Source organism: Anser cygnoides, chromosome 30 (genome assembly GCF_040182565.1).
Source record: "Anser cygnoides isolate HZ-2024a breed goose chromosome 30, Taihu_goose_T2T_genome, whole genome shotgun sequence".
Taxonomy (NCBI): Eukaryota; Metazoa; Chordata; class Aves; order Anseriformes; family Anatidae; genus Anser; species Anser cygnoides.
This window is the reverse complement of record NC_089902.1, coordinates 2,624,004-2,644,984: the sequence shown is the minus strand read 5'-3', so window position 1 is coordinate 2,644,984 and position 20,981 is coordinate 2,624,004. Positions and strand designations below refer to the sequence as shown.

The 20,981-nt window shown below is 51.3% G+C and overlaps 2 protein-coding genes across 2 annotated transcripts; one reads left to right on the top strand and one right to left on the bottom strand.

The window, feature by feature from the left end:
* Positions 1 to 6,621: 6,621 nt before the first annotated feature.
* LOC136787673 (olfactory receptor 14C36-like) lies at positions 6,622 to 8,937 on the top strand (the record flags this gene model as incomplete). Its single annotated transcript, XM_066984986.1, has 3 exons — positions 6,622 to 7,140; positions 8,469 to 8,574; positions 8,834 to 8,937. Coding segments are annotated over 3 exons (729 nt in total), but the record flags the coding sequence as incomplete, so codon positions are not given.
* A 3,251-nt stretch (positions 8,938 to 12,188) lies between these two features.
* LOC136787757 (olfactory receptor 14J1-like) lies at positions 12,189 to 15,523 on the bottom strand. The gene is made up of 2 exons (XM_066985074.1): positions 14,619 to 15,523; positions 12,189 to 12,216 (listed from the first exon to the last, which is right to left on the bottom strand). The coding sequence occupies exons 1-2, from the start codon at positions 15,518 to 15,520 to the stop codon at positions 12,189 to 12,191; spliced, it is 930 nt and encodes a 309-aa protein (XP_066841175.1). The 5' UTR covers positions 15,521 to 15,523.
* Between the last annotated feature and the right edge of the window lie 5,458 nt (positions 15,524 to 20,981).

Genomic DNA, 20,981 nt, shown 5'->3' with positions numbered 1-20,981 from the left:
ATTAGAATTTTGCACTGTACATACGGGACTACTAAAGGGTGAGCAAGTGTTGCTGATCACCCCTTGGCTCTGCAGTCAATGAACCAGCTCATGCATGGGAATCAGGGAGTCTCTGTGAGTGCAGTACTGCCTCAGGTGCGCTGTTGTGGTAGCGATTGGCACCTGCTGCCCATTGGCCATCAGCACCTGCACAGCAGAAGGGTCCTGTGAGAGAGTGGGCAAGGTAGACAACTGTTTGATGTCCTCCATCTCCAAGGGAGTCATGCCCAAAGTCCATCCAGTAAACGTTTGGATCTTTGAAGTACCCTCTTGTGATTTAGTCTATGTCAAGGTTGCACAGAGCCTCCAGGCCAGTCCCAGTGGGGTGCTTTTGCCACTCCTTCCCAGTTAGGCTCACTTTAGCCTCCAGTACAGTTAACTCTTGGGTTTGATGTGCCAGGCCAATACTCCTCAGAGTCCAATACACCTGATTGTCCCCTTCCTCCCCCTGGCTGGAGGCAGGGCCCCTCTAGTCCTGCTCATAGTATTCATTCCTGTGTCTGCAGGACTGCCCGCTGGAAAGTGGAGCAGCAGTTCTCTAAGAACCCCTTTTAGGGACTGTTTTTCCTTGCCACTCACGTACCCGTGCCTCTAGGGTTGAGGCAGATTTTCCATCCCACTTTCTCATGTCCTCTCCATGGTCACACAGGTGAAACCACAGGGTGACACATCGTGTGTACCCACCATCTCTCCTTTCCTGCCCTCTGAGTCCAGGGAGGGGCCCCGTTTCTCCCAGCACCAGAGCAGCACAGGGATAGGGATCGCGTGATTACTGATGCTCTTAGGACCTGTTCCTCTTGGTCCTCCTACTCACATGATGGTCCAGCTTTTCTGAAGCCTGCCTCATCTTCTTTCTCCTCCTTTCTTGTCTGGGTAGGAGTTTCTTTCCTTTCTTAAAAAAAAATGACTTTCATATCCATTGTTTTTCTTGCGTATAAGAGCAACTGATACAGACACAGGTTGCTTCTCTGGCGCAGACACAGGGCCCATGAAAGGAGCTGGAGTTGCTGCAGGGCATTTTGCAGATGCTGTAGTGGCTGCAGGGTCTGTCAGAGGGGTGGGAGTGGCTGCAGGGCTTGTCACAGAGGTTGGAGTGGTATTGATCATTGATTGTGGCTGTGTAAGCATAGGCTGAGACCCAGCGCACTGCAGTGGTATGTGTCTCTTTGGAAATGCCACGGTGATAACACAACTTTTTCAAGCATTTCGCAGTTTTTTAGGATTCTGTACTTTCTCAGGGATGAAGTTCCAAAGCTTTGGAGGTGCCCCCTGCTCTAGGTGCCTGCCCAGATCCTCCCACACTCCCTGCCACTCCTCACTCTCCTGCCTCTGGACAGATCTCTGGATGGCATGCATTAAGTAGTTGCTTAAACATAAACAAAAGCTGAAAAATATGCAGGAGACATAACAATAGGAACATGCTGGTTTGACCATCCCAAGGATATTCAGAGCTTTGAAGAGCTAGTGTAATTAGGCTGGAGGAGAAGGGGGAGGTGAAGGAGAAAGGGAGAGTGAACCAGCGGGGAAAAGTGTCCTCCCCTTGTCTCCCCCATGGCTTGGTTTCTTGAGGAGAAAAGGTCAAGAGTGTAATTCTTAACAGTTTCTGAGTCATATCATAAGCCAGTGTTACACGATACAAGAAAAGAATAAACTTGAAGTAGCTATCAGAAAAGATAAACAGCATGACAGGGGAGACATACAGTAAGTAATGTGCTATACAACACAGTTCTGAAATTGAGCACAACAGACCTGAGATTAAAAAAGAAATTAAAAAAAGAAAGAAAATCAAGTTTGTGATCAGCAACCATTAAAATCAACTCATGCTTATAAAGGTTTACTTTTAACATGCTGTGGTGAGATCTGTCATTGGCTCAAACTTTATGCTCCATGTCGGGCACCAAAAAGAGCGTGGTTTAACCCAGCAGGCAGCTCAGCACCACACAGCCATTCCCTCACACACACACCCTGCTACACCCCCAGCGGATGCAGGAGAGAATGAGCAGGGGGAAAAAAATAAAATAAACTAAAAAAAAAAGTCATGGTTTGAGATAAAGACAGTTTAATGGGACAGAAAGGGAAGACAAATAATACGAAGAATGATGATGATGATCGTGATGGTGATTGCCTGTCCCGCAGCAGTGGTACCCCCTACCCTGGCCAGCCACCCCATATTGATTGTTCAGCATGACGGCTGCGGTATGGAACATCCCTTTGGCCACTTGGGGTCAGCTGTCCTGCTTCTGTCCCCCCCAGCTCCTCAGGCACCCCCAGCCCTCCACTGCTGGGCAGCAACTAAGCCATCAGTGTGTGATCATCATTCTTCTCATGCTAAATGCAAAACACAGCATCATACCAGCTACTAGGAGGAAAATTAACTTGATTCTAGCCAACTCCAGGACACCCACAGACGAAGGGCATGATATCTCTGTGTGTATATCAAAAGAGAAAAGGTGCTGGAGGTTAATTAGAAAGTACTGGAGCTGAGCACGATGCAGATGGTGTGGAATATGGGGTGGATATTGTCCTCGTTTTGGCTGGGATAGACTTTATTTTCTTCCTATTAGCTGGTATGGTGCAGTGTTTGTATATAGGGCACAGCTCCAGACAAAATAACAGCATGCATGAGAAGGAAGAAGAGAAAAAGTGGAATTGGGCAGCCTTCTATCCCGTACCCTTAAATGATTCTGTGCTGTAATACCATTCAACTGGTTGCTGCCGTATTGTCCAAACTGTCCTGCAAATTCCTGCTGCTGTTACCTTGTGAGGGACGGCATAATCAGGGTGAGCCATCTGCCTGCAGATATTAACAGCTGACAGAATGGAGCATCTGTCCAGGAGAACCTTGAGAAACTGCAGGATTTGGCCTAAAGGAACTTCTTGACCTTTACAAGGAGAAGAGCCCAGTCCTGCAGCAGACGAAGAGGAACCCCACACATCAGGGCAGACTGGGACCCTGCTGAGTGAGCAGTGCCCAGGAGGAGGAGGGCCTGGGCACCACGAGGGATGCCATACGAGCAGTGGTGCTGCTCCCCAGGAACCAGGCCAGCTCCCTACAGAGCTGCCTTACGAGGAGCATGGCCACCAAGAAGATCTGAGTTATCAGACTCAGCTCAGATCCGGTGTGACGTGAAGCGTTCCATATTTTTTTAAGGCTCTGCAGGAGGATCTGGATAGGCTGGAGCGATGGGCTGAGGTCAACTGCATGAAGTTCAACAAGGCCAAGTGCCGGGTCCTGCACCTGGGCTGCAACAACCCCAAGCAGAGCTACAGGCTGGGAGATGAGTGGCTGGAAAGCTGCCTGGCCGAGAAGGACCTGGGAGTATTGGTGGATAGTCGGCTGAATATGAGCCAGCAGTGTGCTCAGGTGGCCAAGAAGGCCAACGGCATCCTGGCCTGTATAAGAAGCAGTGTGGCCAGCAGGTCGAGGGAAGTGATTGTGCCCCTGTACTCGGCTCTGGTGAGGCCGCACCTCGAGTACTGTGTTCAGTTTTGGGCCCCTCGCTACAGGAAGGACATGGACGTGCTCGAGCGAGTCCAGAGAAGGGCGACCAAGCTTGTGAGGGGTCTGGAGAACAAGTCTTACGAGGAGCGGCTGAGGGAGCTGGGCTTGTTCAGCCTGGAGAAGAGGAGGCTCAGGGGCGACCTCATCGCTCTCTACAGTTACCTGAAAGGAGGCTGTAGAGAGGTGGGGGTTGGTCTATTCTCCCACGTGCCTAGTGACAGGACGAGGGGGAATGGGCTAAAGTTGCGACAGGGGAGTTTTAGGTTGGATGTTAGGAAGTACTTCTTTACCGAAAGGGTTATAAAGCATTGGAACGGGCTGCCCAGGGAGGTGGTGGAGTCACCATCCCTGGAGGTCTTTAAAAGATGTTTAGATGTAGAGCTTAGGGATATGGTTTAGTGGAGTACTTAGTGTTAGGTCGGAGGTTGGACTCGATGATCTTGAGGTCTCTTCCAACCTAGAGAAATCTGTGAATCTGTGTGAATCTGTGAATCTGTGAATCTGTGACACCACAGGGACAAGGGCTTAGAGCCAGCAGGAAAAGATGTGCAAGTCTGGGAGTCCCTAGGACAGTCTGGTGTAGACAGGACAGAGGGCTGTGACAAGGCTGAAAGTCCCAACAGGACCCAGGGCTTTGTGTCCATGGCTCTGGCTGTTGTCTCTGCCACTGAGGCCTACGAGGAGACAGCTTATCGGTAAAGCACCAGGGCATCATTGCCTCCTCGCCCCCAGCCATGAACCAGGCAGGGCTCGTACCATTCTCCTGCACTTGGCCATGCACATCCCCATCTCCTCCTGCCCCACGAAGAGCCCTGAGCAGTGTGTGAAGGGAAAGGATCTCCCTTTGCAGGGGCTGGGGGACAAGGCCTGGTCCTTGTGCTTGGTGACACACATCCAGTTTTCCTACACATCAGGGTCACCTTCACAGTGCCTTTGTCTGCTTGTCCTCACTGCCTCCAATGCTCTGCTCTAACGAGCTCCAAGGGAGGCTGTGTCAGTGCTGGCCCTCAGGGGGACACTGCAGGAAACTTGCCTCTGACTTGGACTTTTTCAGAGATGTCTTCAATTGTCTCTCAGTGCCTGAGGTTCGTGGGCTCCTCAGCAAAGCCCCCCGAGGGGGGATTCCAATGCCTTGGGCTGGGCGTGTGGTGCTGAGCTGGGCCGGGCTCGTGGGACAGAGAGAGCTCGTGGCAAGAGGGCCCTGGTGCAGAGAGACAGCTGTGCCCAGGAGCAGCTCCTGTGCACAGCGCAGCAGGGCTGGGGGCTCTGACCACAGCTGGCACGGGGACAGGAGAGAAGGAGAGAGGGCTTGGAGGCAGTTGGCAGTGGGAGGATGCTGAGAGCTGCCTGCAGGAGAAATCTGCACAGCCCTTGACAAGGTACGTCTCTGGCTGCAGGGCCATGCAGCTGCAGTTGCCAGAGGGGTCTTCTACAGCTGGCACATCCGACGCCTGACAGCATCTGTCGGGATAGCTGTGTCTCTGTTTTTCCAGAAAAGTGTAGAAGATGCTGTAGAGAATGTCATTTAGAAGGGGGCATTTCAAGAGGAAGACTGAGCATCAGTTTATCTGAGCTTTTTTTGAATTCTGTACTTTCAGATTCCTGCAGTGGAGGGGAATCTGAGTGAATCTGAGTACACATCTTGTGGGATGGGTCTGTGAGCATGGACAGGGAGGAGACGGGGGGACACAGAAGCGGCTCCCAGCAGGGACATGGGTAGGCAGCAGGGACATGGGCAGGCGGTGGGAGGAAGCTGCTGCCAGAAATGCTGTGCGAGGGAGGGCTCAGGCACCTCCCTGCCAGCCCCTGCAGGGCAGGCGGCTTCCCTGGGACACCCCCTGCTCTCCTCTGCCACCAGCACAGCCTCTGCCCTCAAGCCCCCGCTGTCCCCAGCAGGAGCTGCCTCCTCTGCAGGCAGAGCTGCAGCACAGGAGGGTGTGCTGAGTGTCCGTCTGTCCCTCCCTGGCCTTGCCTCCCCTGGCAGCAGCACGCTGCCATTCTTCCTGGCTTCTCCACCTGGCCGTGCTGCTGCTGCTCTTGTTCCCAGGCTGCCTGGGGATGGGGGTTTCACCTGCCCATGGAGTGAGCCCTCAGGGTACTTGGGGGAAGGGGAGTACGGGGACAGGGTGAGGGGTCTGGTGATGGGCACTTGGAGCCTGGTTTCCTCTGCTCTCAGCAGCATCCATGTTTTTTTTGAGATGCTCTTCTGAGTGCAACTGTCTTGTAGATCAAAGAAATGCCCGCAGAGGGCAGCTGATAGCAGGACTGATGGACTTCGGGCCTTAACTCGGACTTAGAAGCAGCCTTCAGGTGTCTTGGGGAGCTAGAATAAAAAATACAAAATAAAAATAAAAATCCCAACAGCACTCCTCAGCAGTTGGTTTGAATGTGAGCCAAACTGGGGCAAAAGTCTTTGGCATTAGGAGTAAAGTAAAGCTGAGATGACACCAAATTCCTCTTTATGTCTGGCTGTAGGACAGGACTGACTCTTCCATTGCCCACAACAAAGTCTCTTGCTCCCAGGGACACCCTAAGGCAGGACCAAGTAGAACTCAGGAAAGGGACCTGCCATATGCCTGCCTGGAGGTGGAATCATTTGGGGAGATTTAAATGAGAAATGGAATGAGTTTTCCTCTGCTAAGTCGGTTGTACATTATTAATGTCTTTCTATTCTTTGAGCAGAACCCAATGCCTCTAAACAGCAGATGCTCAACAGAAGCTCCATCACTGAGTTCCTCCTGCTGGCATTCGCAGACACGCGGGAGCTGCAGCTCCTGCACTTCGGGCTCCTCCTGGGCATCTACCTGGCTGCCCTCCTGGGCAACGGCCTCATCCTCACCGCTGTAGCCTGCGACCACCGCCTCCACACCCCCATGTACTTCTTCCTCCTCAACCTCGCCCTCCTCGACCTGGGCTGCATCTCCACCACTCTCCCCAAAGCCATGGCCAATGCCCTCTGGGACACCAGGGCCATCTCCTATCAAGGATGTGCTGCACAGGTCTTTCTGTTTGTCTTCTTGATTTTGTCAGAATTTTATGTTCTCACAGTCATGTCCTACGACCGCTACGTTGCCATCTGTAAGCCCCTGCACTACGGGAGCCTCGTGGGTAGCAGAGCTTGTGCCCAGATGGCAGCAGCTGCCTGGGGCAGTGGCTTTCTCAATGCTGTCCTGCACACGGCCACTACCTTTTCCCTGCCCCTCTGCCAAGGCAATGCTGTCGACCAGTTCTTCTGTGAAATCCCCCAGATCCTCAAGCTCTCCTGCTCAGATGCCTACCTCAGGGAACTTGGGGCACTTTTGTGTAGTGTTTCTTTAGCGTTTGGCTGTTTTGTTTTCATTGTGCTGTCCTATGTGCAGATCTTCAGGGCAGTGCTGAGGATGCCCTCTGAGCAGGGCCGGCACAAAGCCTTTTCCACGTGCCTCCCTCACCTGGCCGTGGTCTCTATGACTGTTAGCACTGGCTTGTTTGCCTACCTGAAGCCTCCCTCCATCTCCTCCCCATCCCTGGACCTGGTGGCGTCATTTCTGTACTCAGTGGTGCCTCCAGCAGTGAACCCCCTCATCTACAGCGTGAGGAACAAGGAGCTCAAAGATGCAGTGAGGAAAATATTTCTATACATGCTTCTTCATCATCAATAATGACTTCATTATTGTGATTATTATCATATCATTTTTGTCATTATACTTATTTCCAAAATATAATATTAGAAATAATCCTAACAGGACTACCTGTTTATTTGGGAAAATGAGAGAATGATTTCGTTAAGTCTATTTTTATTAATATTTTAACAACATTTTATACTGATAGAAATAATGTTATTCTTATCCTTCTACATAACGAGTTATAAAATTATTTTCATCCGGTCATAGAATCATGGAATCACAGAATGGCCTAGGCTGGAAAGGACCTCAAAGATCATCTAGTTCCAACCCCCCTACCATGGGCAGTGACACCTCCCAAGAGATCGTGGTTGCTCAAGACTTCATCTACCTTGCTCTTGAAGACCTGCAGGGATGGGGAATCCAATACCTCTGTGGAAAACCTGTTCCAGTGCCTCACTATCCTCTGAGTGAAAACTTTCTTTCTAACCTCTAATAGGAATCTCCCCTTTTAATTTAAAACCACTTCCCCTTGTCCTATCACTGTCTACCTGAGTAAAGAGTCCTTCTGCATCCACTTTATAAGACCACTCTAAGTATTGAAAATCTGCAATGACATCACCCCAGAGCCTTCTCTTTTGCAGGCTGAACAGCCCCAGCTCTCTCAGCCTTTCTTCATAGGAGAGGTGCTCCAGCCCCTTGATCATCTTTGTGGCCTCCCTCTGGACCCACTCTAACAGCCCACATCCTTCTTGTGCTGGGGGCTCCAGACCTGGATGCAGGACTCCAAGTGGGGTCTCACAAGGGCAGAGCAGAGGGGGACAATCACCTGCCTCCACCTGCTGCCCACTCCTCTCTTGATGCAGCCCAGGATGCACTTGGCCTTCTGGGCTGTATATGCTCACTGCTGGCTCATGTGGAGCATTTCATGCAGCAGAACCCGCAAGTCCTTCTCTGCAGGGCTGCTCTCAATGAGTTCTTCTCCCAGCCTATCCCCATGTCTGGGATTTCCCCGGCCCAGGTGCAGCACCTTGCACTTGGACTTCCTAAACGTCATAAGGATCACATGGGCCCAGTGCTCAAGCCTGTCCAGGACCCCTTGGATGCCATCCCTTCCTTCTATAGTATCACTAGTATATCACTATAGTATCTATAGTATCCACCACTCAGCTTGGTGTCATCTGCACTCAATGTCGCTGTCTATGTCATTGATGAAGACATTAAACAGTACTGGTCCCAGGACAGACCCCTGAGGTAAAGCACTTGTCACGACCCTCCACTTGGATATAGATCCATTGATTGCCACTCTGTGGTTTTGACCTTAGCCACTGAATGGCGCACCCATCAAATGCGTCTCTCTCCAATTTGGAGACCAGGATGTCATGTGGGACCGTGTCAAAGGTCTTACAGAAGTCTCAGTAGATGACATTGGTCAGTCTTCCTTTATCATCTGATGTGGTCACTCCATTGTAGAAAGCCATCAATTCGATATGGCACGATTTACTTTTTGGTGAAGCCATGCTGGGTGTCTCGGATCACTTCTTTGTCTTCCATGTGCCTGACACTGATTCCAGGAGGATCTTTTCCATGGTCTTGCCAGGCACAGAGGTGAGGTTCACCATTCTGTAGCTCCCTGGGTCCTCCTTTCTACCGTTCATCAAAAGGGGAGTGATGTTTCCCTTTTTTCCAGTCACCAGGGACTTCACCCGACTGCCAGGACTCTTCAGATATGATGGAGAGAGGCTTGGCAACTACATCAGCCAGTTCCCTCAGGACCTGGGGTGCATGTCATAAGGCCCCATAGACTTGTACATGTTTAGTTTCACAAGGTGTTCCCAAACCTGCTCTTCACTTACAGTGGGTGGGACTTTGCCCCCCAGCCTCCATCTCTGGGTTCAGGGAAATGAAAGACCCTGGAAGCCTGACTGACAGTGAAAACTGAGGCAAAGACGTTGCTGAGTCCCTCAGCCTTCTCCATGTCTGTCATTACCAGTTCACCCTTCTCATCCATCGGAGGGGGTACACTCTCCTTGGTCTTTCTTTTCTGAGCCATGTATCTGTAGAATCGCTTCCTGTTATTCTTTGCTTCACTTGATAAGCTCAGTTCCATCTGTGCCTTGGATTTTCTTATCCCATCCCTGCACATCCAAAACAAATCCATGCATAAGGGTCTGGGAAAAAGGAACCCTGGACCATCGAAGCCATTCTGGAAACAAAACTTGTAGGTAGGAAGCGCAGTTTTGTGGAGGTGCAGAGCCGATGGGCACGTTGTGGAGGATGTTCCTAAAGACCTTTGTGCCCTTTCCCTCCTGACAACAATGCCACCCACTTCTGTCTCAAGACTAGAGTAGCCAAGAGAGGTGAGACAGATACTCTGGGATCAAGAATGTCATCAGAAAGCTGACCCCAATAAGATATGGGGAGGTCAGGAGCAGCCTGGACAAGAGAGATGTGAGATTTTGGGGTGGAAAGAAGAGCTTGGCCAGCAGAAATTAATGATTTCGCAGAGGTAAGAGGGGTCATATAATGTTGATGCTGCGGTAACACTGGCTTAAAACAGTCACGTATGGCCCTTATTTTACTTGAACCAGGAATTTTAATCCCTAAACCTAAATGCTACTCCAACACTCTGACAGGAATCAGTTTTCTCTCTTGCTAATCCTAATGCCTTCCCTTAACAGTAGCATTAAAATGTACTATTTAAACCTAGACTTTTTGGGAGACCTAAACAAAAACCTAAAGCATAGAGCTTGTCCATACTTTAAACACAGACCTGACACCACAAGCAGATCAGCAAACACTCCCACTAAAACTTTGCTTAATGTCTACCCCAGAAAGAAAAAACAGGTACCGAGGGGTCTAGAGAGAGCTCAGATCTCCTGCCCCAGCAGGAGGAATGTGACTGGGGCAGTGACTGGGAGGTCACTTCTGTCTCTGCAGCTGATAGGGCAGCAGCAGGAACGTGTCACGCAAAGGGACTGTGAGGTCCCTTGTGTCTGGAGGTGGCAGGTCACCCTTGGCTTCTCCCTGGGATCGGCACTTTGGGGCTGACATCTGCCAGTGGCCCTGCTAGGCCAGCAGAAGGCCCCTGCTTGGCATGCTACCTGTGGGATCCCCTCTTCCTCCATCCCCAGGATGACCCAGACACAAAGAAGGCCCGCAGAGGGCTTGTCCTGTCCCTTCTGCTTGAGGCCAGGACTGGACAGCAGGAGGCCCAAGGCTTGGCTGTGTCTAGCCAAGAAGCTGCAAGGCCAGCAGCAGGCCCCTAGCTTGGAAGATGCTGGTGAGTATCTATGATCACACCCTAGCTTTGTGTTTCAAGGAACAGCTGGTGAGGGTTGATTAGACATTGGTGAAATGATGGAAATGCTGGGATGTGAGCAAGGTGGCGGACAGAGATGGGTGTCTGCAGACTTCAAGGAAATAGGGCAAAGTGTGGAACAGCATAGGAAAGCCTGCAGAGGAGGCAGAGGGTGCTGGCAAGAAGGGAAGGCCCCAACAGCCCTGACGTTTTTGTCCCTTTGGCTAGAGCTTCTGAGGAGACGAGATAGAGTCATTGCAATGGGGCCTCACTGCTTCCTTGATACCCTGTGCAGGGGTGGGGAGGTGTCCTAATGAAGTTCTTCCCGTGGCATCACACTGCCCACCACATCACACAGACCCCAAGAAGAGCCCTGAGCCAGATGGGGGGGTGCAGGATCTCCCCTCCCAGGGGCTGGGGTCAGGCCTTGGCCCTTCTGCTTCACCAAAACCAACCAAGACTTTTCTCAGCACAGCGCTTTGCCTGTCTGCAATCATGGCCTCCAGTTATGTGCCCTAACAAGCCCCTGGGGAGGCTTTGTTAGTAACAGCCCTCAGTGGGGCCCATTAATACTCCAAGTCACTTCAACTTTTCCTCCTGACTTTACCTTCTCAAGCGGTTACATCATTCTCCTCTCAGCACCTGAGCTTCATGGACTGAGCACCAAAATACACCACGGAACTCATTAAAATGCAGAACGTCCTAAGCAGACATATCTCTCCCAGAATTTTCTTCATGTCTTCAAGACTTGTAGAGCTAATTAGAGAGCTTTCATGGTGTAGTTAAGGAGGAAGATTTCAAGAAGCACCTGAAAAAAATCTTTTCTCATCTTAAAGGATGTGTTTAGTTGAATTTCAATTTGGAGCATTATTCTCTAACTGATACTGATTCAGGGTGTCTGCTTTGGAGACCTGCATAGGGAGGAAAAGCAGACTCTTGGAGTCTGACACTGCATGGAGAACCTTGCTCCTCACCACCCCAGTCCTGACATCTCTCTCTTTGGCGCTTGCATCACTTCTCCTTCCACCAGACTTCGGCCGAGAAGTCTGCAGCTGGATGTTACAGCTCCTTTGCACCAGCTCCCTCCTGCTTGCCTTAGAGACCTGGATGCACACAGGCACAGAAGGGTTTCTCCTTATTTCAAACCAAACAACAGGAAAACATGCAGCAATCTTCCAAAAGCAAAGCAAGCTCCTCATCCTGTGTGCCTCCTGTGAGGTTTATGTTCCCAAAAGGGTAACTGTACCAGAAGTCTTTTATACTGATAGACCGGAAATCATATGTGTTAGGATTAGAATTAATCCATATGATATTAATTCAATGATAAATGATGATGAGCTTTCTAAGGACACAATTAGACAGACTGCAGATAGATGGGCAAGCTTCAACTCCCTGAAGCTCAAAGCAGCACCTGGGTTGGTGAGGGTGGTCTGAGTGATCCAGGAGGAAGGGGAGGGCAAGCCAGGAGAACCATGGGAAGTGCATAGGTCCAGACAGGCAGCTGGAAAGGGGACATTCAACATGGACTGTTTAATCAAGACAGGTGGATGTACCTGGAAGATGAGGGAGCACACCATGATAGACAAAGCGATGACAATGCAAGTATAGGTGAACACCAGTATTTCTTTTTCTGTGATGAAAATACATCCTGAAAATGCCTATTTCTTCATGAGAGAAACTACACTGTGTGACATTTTACGGAAGGGATTGAATCATTTGAGGTAATGAGTAGTTGCTTTATGACTTAAGTACTGAAGAAAATACTGGGTACTGAGGCAGAGCTTTGCTGTCTGACCATAAACAAGCAGTTCCAAGGTCTTCAGAGTAGTTTACTCACATTTGAAATATTTCCTTGAAATCCCATTTCCTGGTTATGCTTTTAATGAAATCATTAAGCCTCCAGAGGCTCTGGTGCATTTAGAGTAATTCCCTGGAACGGAAGCGGCCTGAAAGGACCTGCAGAAGACCAGAGCCCGTTGGTGGATAAGGTGGAGACAGATGATGTTTCCCGGGCACCTCCACTGCCAGCAGTGCTCTTTCTCCTTGAAACTACAGCCCAGCCCAGCACAGGAAACCCCTTCAAGGCAAATTCCTTCTTCAGCAGTTTCTTGGGATAGACCTAAATTTGAAATGGCCATTGGGACCCCAAGACACTCTTCCTCCTTCCTAGTAGAAACCTAAACATCCATTTACCGTCCTGGGTCATGTGTGGAAAAGTCAGGCTGCAAGACTGAAGAGCAGGACACTTCAAAGGGCTGAGGCAGAACCCATCAGCTTGCCCCACTTTGGGGAATCATCCCCTTCCAACTAGGGATATGAAAGTGAAAAATGTGAAATGACCCAACAGGTCGATGCGCCGAGTAAGGGAAAGTCACACATATTGTGCTGGAGTGTCAGAAGGCAAAAAGCATTGCATTGTGCCTCAGAGTAATCAAGGAGACCTAATCCAGTTCAACTGTGAGATAAAGCAGAGTGAAGGACGTTGAGTTGTGCCCTAACATGAAGAAGGATGTACATCACTGGTGAAGGAGCTGTCTTTTTGTGCCATCACCAATGCAAATTATACAAGAACTGTATCAAATAAAGGTAACCTGTCCCACCCTGGCCCTGTCACACCACGGGGCAGCGGAGGGACCTTTTTCACTTTCAGCCTCTTTTTCAGAGAGGCTTTGCCCTCTCCCTGTGCACCATGGGGCAGAGCCTGGCCCTGGACGCTGCGTGAGCGCCGTGCAGGTCGTGGCAGGCTGCGGTGAGGGGACGAATGCCCTGGGCCCCCTTCCTGCTCTGCCCAGGCCAGCAAGGGCCCCGAGCGGCCTCGTGTCCCCTGCCCCTGCAGCTCTGGGCTCCCTTCCCCAGCCCTGGCTCTGCAGCACCAAGCCCTGCTGGGAGCCCTCCCCTGCATGCTGCCACCGCTCCCTGACGCTGCTGGTGCCCTCTGCCGGGCACTGCCCAGCCCAGCCCAGCCCCTGCCCACCTCTCCCCACCTCCCGGACCTCTCCCAGCCCAGCAGCCCAGGCTGGGCTGGCCCCAGGCCAGTGCCCACCGCAGCCTGCTGCAGGGCTTTGGGCACGGCCAGCACAGCCCCAGCCCCTCGCAAGGCACCGCAGCTGCTGGCACAAAGGCGGCTCTGGGCCTCCCCAGCAGCCCCCGCGCTGGGGCCAGCCACGTCTCAGGAGATGGAGGGCAGTGAAGCTGCAGGAGCCCTGCTCTCCTGCCTGGGACATCCCCAGCACAGAGTGCCTGTGCCCCGCAGGGCCAGCCCCGCTCCCCAGGCCAGCACAAGAGGCCTGGCCCACGCACAGAGCACCTCCAGATTCCTCTCCAGGATGCCATTTGCCATCAGACCCAGCACCACTGGGACAGTCCCAAGCAGATAATTCAGGGGCCAGTTATTGTTTGCTGGTCCATAGGCAAGCAAGAAAGAAGCTCCCAGTCCAGCCCTTGGTCCTTCACTGATCACTCTGGGGTTCTGATCCATTGTGAGGCCCAGAAAAACAAGAGGTCTGTTCAGGAAGCAGCTCCTTGGGTGTATTCCTGAAACCAGCTTTGCAAGAGGCGTGCAGAGACATTGAAGAGATGCCACTGTAGGGATAACAGGACTGTCACCAACATACATGAGATCTCAGGGCTTATCCAAATACAAGAAGCACAATGTGGAAGCCAGAAGAGAGCAGCAGTGGAAAGGCCACGTCCTGCTGCTGCCCATGGCCATGGCTCCAGGGAAGCAGCAGCCCCGACCCGAAGGCAGCAGAGAGGCAGAGCCCAGCGGGCAGTGAGGGGCAGCCGCGAGGGCCAGCGGGGCTGCTCCTCCCTGTGGCAGCTGGGCTCTGGGCCCTGAGCCCCTCCTGCGTGCTGGGACTGCTCCCCCAGCTCCAGAAAAGATGGGAAGGGATGGAAGCTGGGACCAATGAATTTCTGCTCAACTCTTTTTTGTCTTTATCTAAACGGGAAGCCCACTTCCATAAGTACATGAGATACTTGGTTCAAAACTAAAATACAATGATAAACACATAGGATAGTAAGTAGATCATTACTGAATGAAAATCACAAGGTTCAGAAAATAGTATAAAAGTGAAGTAAGAGTGTTCCAACACATTAAGAAAAAAGTAAAAAAAATACTGTCCTGTTAGGACTTTGCCCCGATTCTTAATGATGAATAAATGTATCAAAGTGTTTCCTCAATGCGTCCTTGAGCTCCTTGTTTCTCATGCTGTAGATGAGGGGATTCATGGCAGCAGGAACCACCGAGTACAGAACTGCCACAACCAGGTCCAGGGATGGGGAGGAGAAGGAGGGGGGCTTCAGGTAGGCAAACATGCCACTACTGATAAACAGGGAGACCACGGCCAGGTGAGGGAGGCACGTGGAAAAGGCTTTGTGCCGGCCCTGCTCAGAGGGGATCTTCAGCACGGCCCTGAAAATCTGCACATAGGACAGCACAATGAAAACAAAGCAACCAAATGCTAAACAGACACTAACTACAATAAGCCCAACCTCCCTGAGGAATGACACTGAGCAGGAGAGCTTGAGGATTTGAGGAAGCTCACAGAAGAACTGATCAAGCTCGTTACCTTGGCAGAGGGGCAGAGAAAATGTAGTGGCCGTGTGCAGGACAGCATTGAGAAAGCCACTGCCCCAGGCAGCTGCTGCCATCTGGGCACAAGCTCTGCTGCCCACGAGGCTCCCGTAGTGCAGGGGCTTGCAGATGGCAACGTAGCGGTCATAGGCCATGACAGTGAGAATGGAATATTCTGCTGATATGAAGAAGAGAAAGAAAAAGACCTGTGCAGCACATCCCTGATAGGAGATGGCCCTGGTGTCCCAGAGGGCATTGGCCATGGCTTTGGGGAGAGTGGTGGAGATGCAGCCCAGGTCGAGGAGGGCGAGGTTGAGGAGGAAGAAGTACATGGGGGTGTGGAGGCGGTGGTCGCAGGCTACGGCGGTGAGGATGAGGCCGTTGCCCAGGAGGGCAGCCAGGTAGATGCCCAGGAAGAGCCCGAAGTGCAGGAGCTGCAGCTCCCGCATGTCTGCGAATGCCAGCAGGAGGAACCCGCTCACAGAGCTGCTGTTGGCCATTTCCTGACTCTGGACGCAGTGGTCTGTTGAAGAGGATAAAGCAGAAAAAAGTTAGATCAGACTTCTCTGAGGAAAACCTGTTGCAGTCTTAGAGCACCTCCAGCCCAAGCCTCTCTCTTTGCAGGAGAACCTTTGTGCAGCTCTCTTGCTTGAGCTGCGGCTGGTGCTGGCTGAGAGTGGCACTGGGAGCAGGGGCTCCTGTGGGCTCCAGAGGAGTCCTTCCTGCTGTGCAGCAGGAGGGAAGCAGGAACATGGGGGAAACTCAACTCCATTCGACTTGTCGGTTGTTGCAAACAAGTCATCTGAACGCAGAGCTGAGCTGTAGGGATTTTGTTTGCTTTATTTTATCCCAGTCGGCCCTGTAATGCTTAGGATAGGTATTGGATGGTTGAATGCCCTCACATTTCCTGTACACTCCTGCTGATATTTTATGGGAGTGTTCATTAGTGAAGACCGAGAAGAGCCCCTCTCTCCACCAGTCCTGTTCTCAGTTGCCTTGTGTCACCCCTCTCTGAGTTACACTATCATCCCATTCAGGTGTTTCCCTGAGAAGAAAAAGGAGAATTCTGCTGAGGAAGAAGGGCCACAGCAAGCCAGATGGAGTTTGGGAGCTTCTCTTCTTTCCATGGCTGCAGGAGCTCCGGAGCAGCTGGCAGAGAGCCCGGCCGGGCCAGGCAGGGCAGGGTGTTCTGGGCTGACCAGGGGCACCTGGCTTAGGGCACTCCGAGGGGCTTCTGCCAGACTTCCTCACCTCGCAGTGCCATCCAGCAGGACTCTCAAAGCCTACTGCACTGCCCACTGCCCTCCCAGAAATAAGACCCAGCAGGAGACCCTTCCAGGACGTGCAGCTGCATGGCCCTGCAGCCAGAGATGTACCTTGTCAAGGGCTGTGCAGATTTCTCCTGCAGGCAGCTCTCAGCATCCTCCCACTGCCAACTGCCTCCAAGCCCTCTCTCCTTCTCTCCTGTCCCCGTGCCACCTGCGGTCAGAGCCCCCAGCCCTGCTGCGCTGTGCACAGGAGCTGCTCCTGGGCACAGCTGTCTCTCTGCACCAGGGCCCCCTTGTCACGAGCTCTCTCTGTCCCACGAGCCCAGCCCAGCTCAACACCAGACGTCCAGCCCAAGGCATTGGAATCACTCCTCTGGGTGCTCTGCTGAGGAGCCCACGAACCTCAGGCACTGAGAGACAATGGAAGACATCTCTCAACAAGTCCAAGTCAGAGACAAGTTCCCTGCAGTGTCCCCCTGAGGGCCAGCACTGACACAGCCTCCCTTGGAGTTCGTTAGAGCAGAGCATTGGAGGCAGTGAGGACAAGGAGACAAAGGCAATGTTAAGGTGACCCTGATATCACTTTTCCAAACTGGATGTGTTTCACGAATGAAAAGGACCAGGCCTTGACCCCCAGCCCCTGGGAAGGGAGATCCTTTCCTTTCACACCTTGCTCAGGGCTCTTTGTGGGGCAGGAGGAGATAGGGATGTGCATGGCCAAGTGCAGGAGAATGGTACGAGCCCTGCCTGGTTCATGGGTGGGGGCGAGGAGGCAATGAGGCCCTGGTGCTTTACCAAGAAGCTGTCTCCTCCTAGGTCTCAGTGGCAGAGACAACAGCCAGAGCCATGGACACAAAGCCCTGGGTCCCGTTGGGACTTTTGCCCTTGTCACAGCCCTTGATCTTTTCCACACCACACTGTCCTAGGGACTCCCACACCTGCACATCTTTCCCTGCTGGCTTTAGACCCTTACCTGTGTGGTGTCTCAGCGGATCTGAGCTGAGTCTGATAACTCAGATTTTCTTGGTGGCCACGCTCCTCGTAAGGCAGCTCTGTAGGAAGCTGGCCTGGTTCCTGGGGAGCAGCACCACTGCTCGTATGGCATCCCTCGTGGTGCCCAGGCCCTCCTCCTCCTGGGCAGTGCTCACTCAGCAGGGTCCCAGTCTGCCCTGATGTGTGGGGTTCCTCTTCTTCTGGTGTAGGACTGGGCTCTTCTTCTTGTAAAGGTCTTGACGTTCCTTCATGCACAATCCTGCAGTTTCTCAAGGTTCTCCCGGACAGATGCTTCATTATGTCAGCTGTTCATGTCTGAAGACAGAGAGTTCAACCTTCATGTGATTGTGCTATCTCTGACAAGACAGCGGCATCAGGAGATGCAGGGAAGATTGGATAATACAGGAGTAACCAGCTGATTGGAACTGCAGCACCGAGTCACAGAAGAGCAGGGGATGGAAGGCTGCCAGGTTCCACCTCTTCTGTGCATCCTTCTCATGCGTGGCTCTCATGCGTGAGCTCTATCCGTCTATTGCTGTCAAAGACAAAAAAAAATTAAAAAAAAAATAAAAAAATAAAAAACTGTTCAAATAAATACTTTAAATAAAGGAGGATTAAGGAGAATCATCATCCTTTACTGGATGTGCGGGTAAACTGGTGACAAGAGATGAGGTAAAGGCTGAGGCATATAATGCCTTCTTTTTCTCAGGCTCTAGCAGCAAGACCAGTTCTTCCCCTGGACATTTCTTCTTCCTCATGGCCAGTTCCAACCTTCCAAGGAGCAGTTGTGGCAGTTTTTTTCTCTCCTGCTCTTCTGTACTACCAAAGAAAGGTCCATCAGGGTGAAACCACTCCTGAAGCAGGCATCCCAACACATCAGGCTCCTTGCGGCCTGTCAGCCAAGCACACAGAAGTCACCTCACCAGCATCTTCCAATGCCTGGGCCTGCTGCTGGCCTTGCGGCTTCTTGGCTAGACACATTCAAGCCTTGTGCCTCCAGCTGTCCAGTCCTGGACTCAAGCAGAAGGGACAGGACAACCCCTGTGCGGGCCTTCTTTCTGTCTGGGTCCTCCTGGGGATGGAGGCAGAGGGGATCCCACAGGCAGCATGCCAAGCAGGGGCCTTCTGCTGGCCTAGCAGGGCCACTGGCAGATGGCAGCCCCAAAGTGCACATCCCAGGGAGAAGCCAAGGCTGACCTGCCACCTCCAGACACAAGGCACCTCACAGTCCCTTTGCGTGACACGTTCCTGCTGCTGCCCTATCGCCTGCAGAGACAGAAGTGACCTCCCAGTCACTGCCCCAGTCCCATTCCTCCTGCTGGGGCAGGAGATCCTGAGGTAGAGCTCACCACTTTCTCTAGCCCCCTCGGTACCTGTTTTTCATGTTCTGGGTTAGAGATTAATCAAAGTTTCAGTGGGAGTGTTTGGTGTTCTGCTTGTGGTGTCAGGTCTGTGGTTAAGGTATGGACAAGATCTATGGTTTAGGATTTTTTAGGTCTCCCAGGAAGTCTAGGGTTAAATAGACCATTTTAATTTTAGTGTTAAGGGAAGACATTAGGGTTAGCAAGCAAGAAAATGGATTCCTGTCAGAGTGTTGGAGTAACATTTAGGTTTAGGGATTAAAATTCCTGGTTCAAGTAAGGTAAGGGCCATACATCACTGTGTTAAGTCAGTGTTACCGCAGCATCAACATTACATGAACCCTCTTAGCTCTACGAAATCATAAGTTTCTGCTGGCCAAGCTCTTCTTCCCACCCCAAAATCTCACATCTCTCTTGTCCAGGCTGATCCTGACCTCCCCATATCTTATTGGGATCAGCTTTCTGATGACATTCATGATCACAGGGTATCTGTCTCACCTCTGTTGGCTACTCCATTCTTGAGGAGGAAGTGGTGTTGTTGTCAGGAGGGAAAAGTACACAAAGGTCTTTAGTAGCATCGTCCAAAATGTGGCCATCAGCTTTGCACCTCCACAAAACTGCGCTTCCTACCTACAAGTTTTGTTTCCAGAATGGCTTCTGTGGTGCAGGGTTCCTTTTTTCAGGCCTTCCCACATGGTTTTGTTTTGGATGTGCAGGGATGGGATAAGGAAAGCCAAGGCACGCATGGAACTGAGCTTGGGAGGGGATGCAAAAAATAAAAGGAAGAGGTTCTATAGATACATGGCTCAGAAAAGAAAGGCCAAGGTGTTCCCCCTCTGATGGATGAGAAGGGTGAACTGATAATGACAGACATGCAGAAGGCTGAGGGACTCAGCAACGTCTTCTCCTCAGTCTTCCCTGCCAGTCAGGCTTCCCAAGCCTTTCATTTCCCTGAACCCAGAGATGGAGGCTGGGGGGCCAAAGTCCCACCTGCTGGAAGTGAAGAGCTGGTTCGAGACCACCTGATGAAACTAAACAAGTACAAGTCTATGGGGCCTGATGACATGCACCCCAGGTCCTGAGGGAACTGGCTGATGTAGTTGCCAAGCCTCTCTCCATCCTATTTGAAGAGTCCTGGCAGTTGGGTTAAGTCCCTGGTGACTGGGAAAAGGGAAACATCACTCCCCTTTTGATTAAGGGTAGAAAGGAGTGAAGGGAATGACGACACGGACTCCAAGATAGTCGAGAAATGGAGACCCTTTATTGTCCCAATGCCAGATCTTATATAGTTTTTCTGAGCCCCTACATGCGCTGCACGTGGCTGGCAAACGTAGTTACAGACTTCTGATTGGTGTATTCCTTTTGATCACGCATAGCCCTCTATAGGCCCGTTTGAACCTATCAACTCCTTCTTATTGGTTCCCACTTTCTCTTATTCTAGCCTGGTTACCACTCTATGCCTTAGTGCACCGCCGTATCAATCAGCTCCAGTTTGTCACCGAAATGGTCACCCATAATTCCCCCTTTTTTTGTTTCTAGAAGCCAAATCATGTGCAACGAACATTTAATCATTTTTTGCAAACATTGCAACAGGCTTGGTATAACTATTATAATTGCAACAAACGCGATAAACAAAATAATCATTATCTTTTACCAACTCCGTTAGCCACCCGGTTATTCCTAATCCCTTTAGCCAAGGCTCCAATCCCAGTGAGCTTGTTGTTAGCTTATCAGACAACTCATTCAGTTTTTTAAGCTGTTGAAATATCATCTGGGCTGGATTGAGACCCATGCGGCGCCGAAACTGCAGAGGTGGAGGAGGCCAGTGGTCCCAACCAAGGCCGCACGCCACGGGCTGGCAGCCATCGTGGTCCTTGTCCTGTGGAGACACAAGCGTACCCTCGCCCCCAAATTATTAGCTGGTATGGTCCTTCCCACCCCCCGGTATCCAAGTTTCGCATCATAACCATCGCTTTCCCTGTTTTAACTGATGTTAGTCCTGATTCCATTCTTTTAAAATGCTTAATAAAGGGTGGTACATCTTCGTGTTGAAAAGGTAGTGTTAACTGATTCATAACATAGATTACTTTAGCTAACCTATTCTGTGGTGTCTCTTGGGTCTCCCCCTGTTTTTGTTTTGTTAGCAGGTCCTTTATTGTGCGGTGTACTCGTTCTACTATGGCTTGTCCTGTGGGTGAGTGTGGGATGCCTGTCTTGTGCGTGATACCCCAAGTGTGAAAAAATGCCGTTGTAGAGTGGCTGACATATGCAATGCCATTATCTGTTTTTATTTCTTTTGGGATGCCAAGGGTGGCAAAGGCTGCACGAAAATGTGCTTG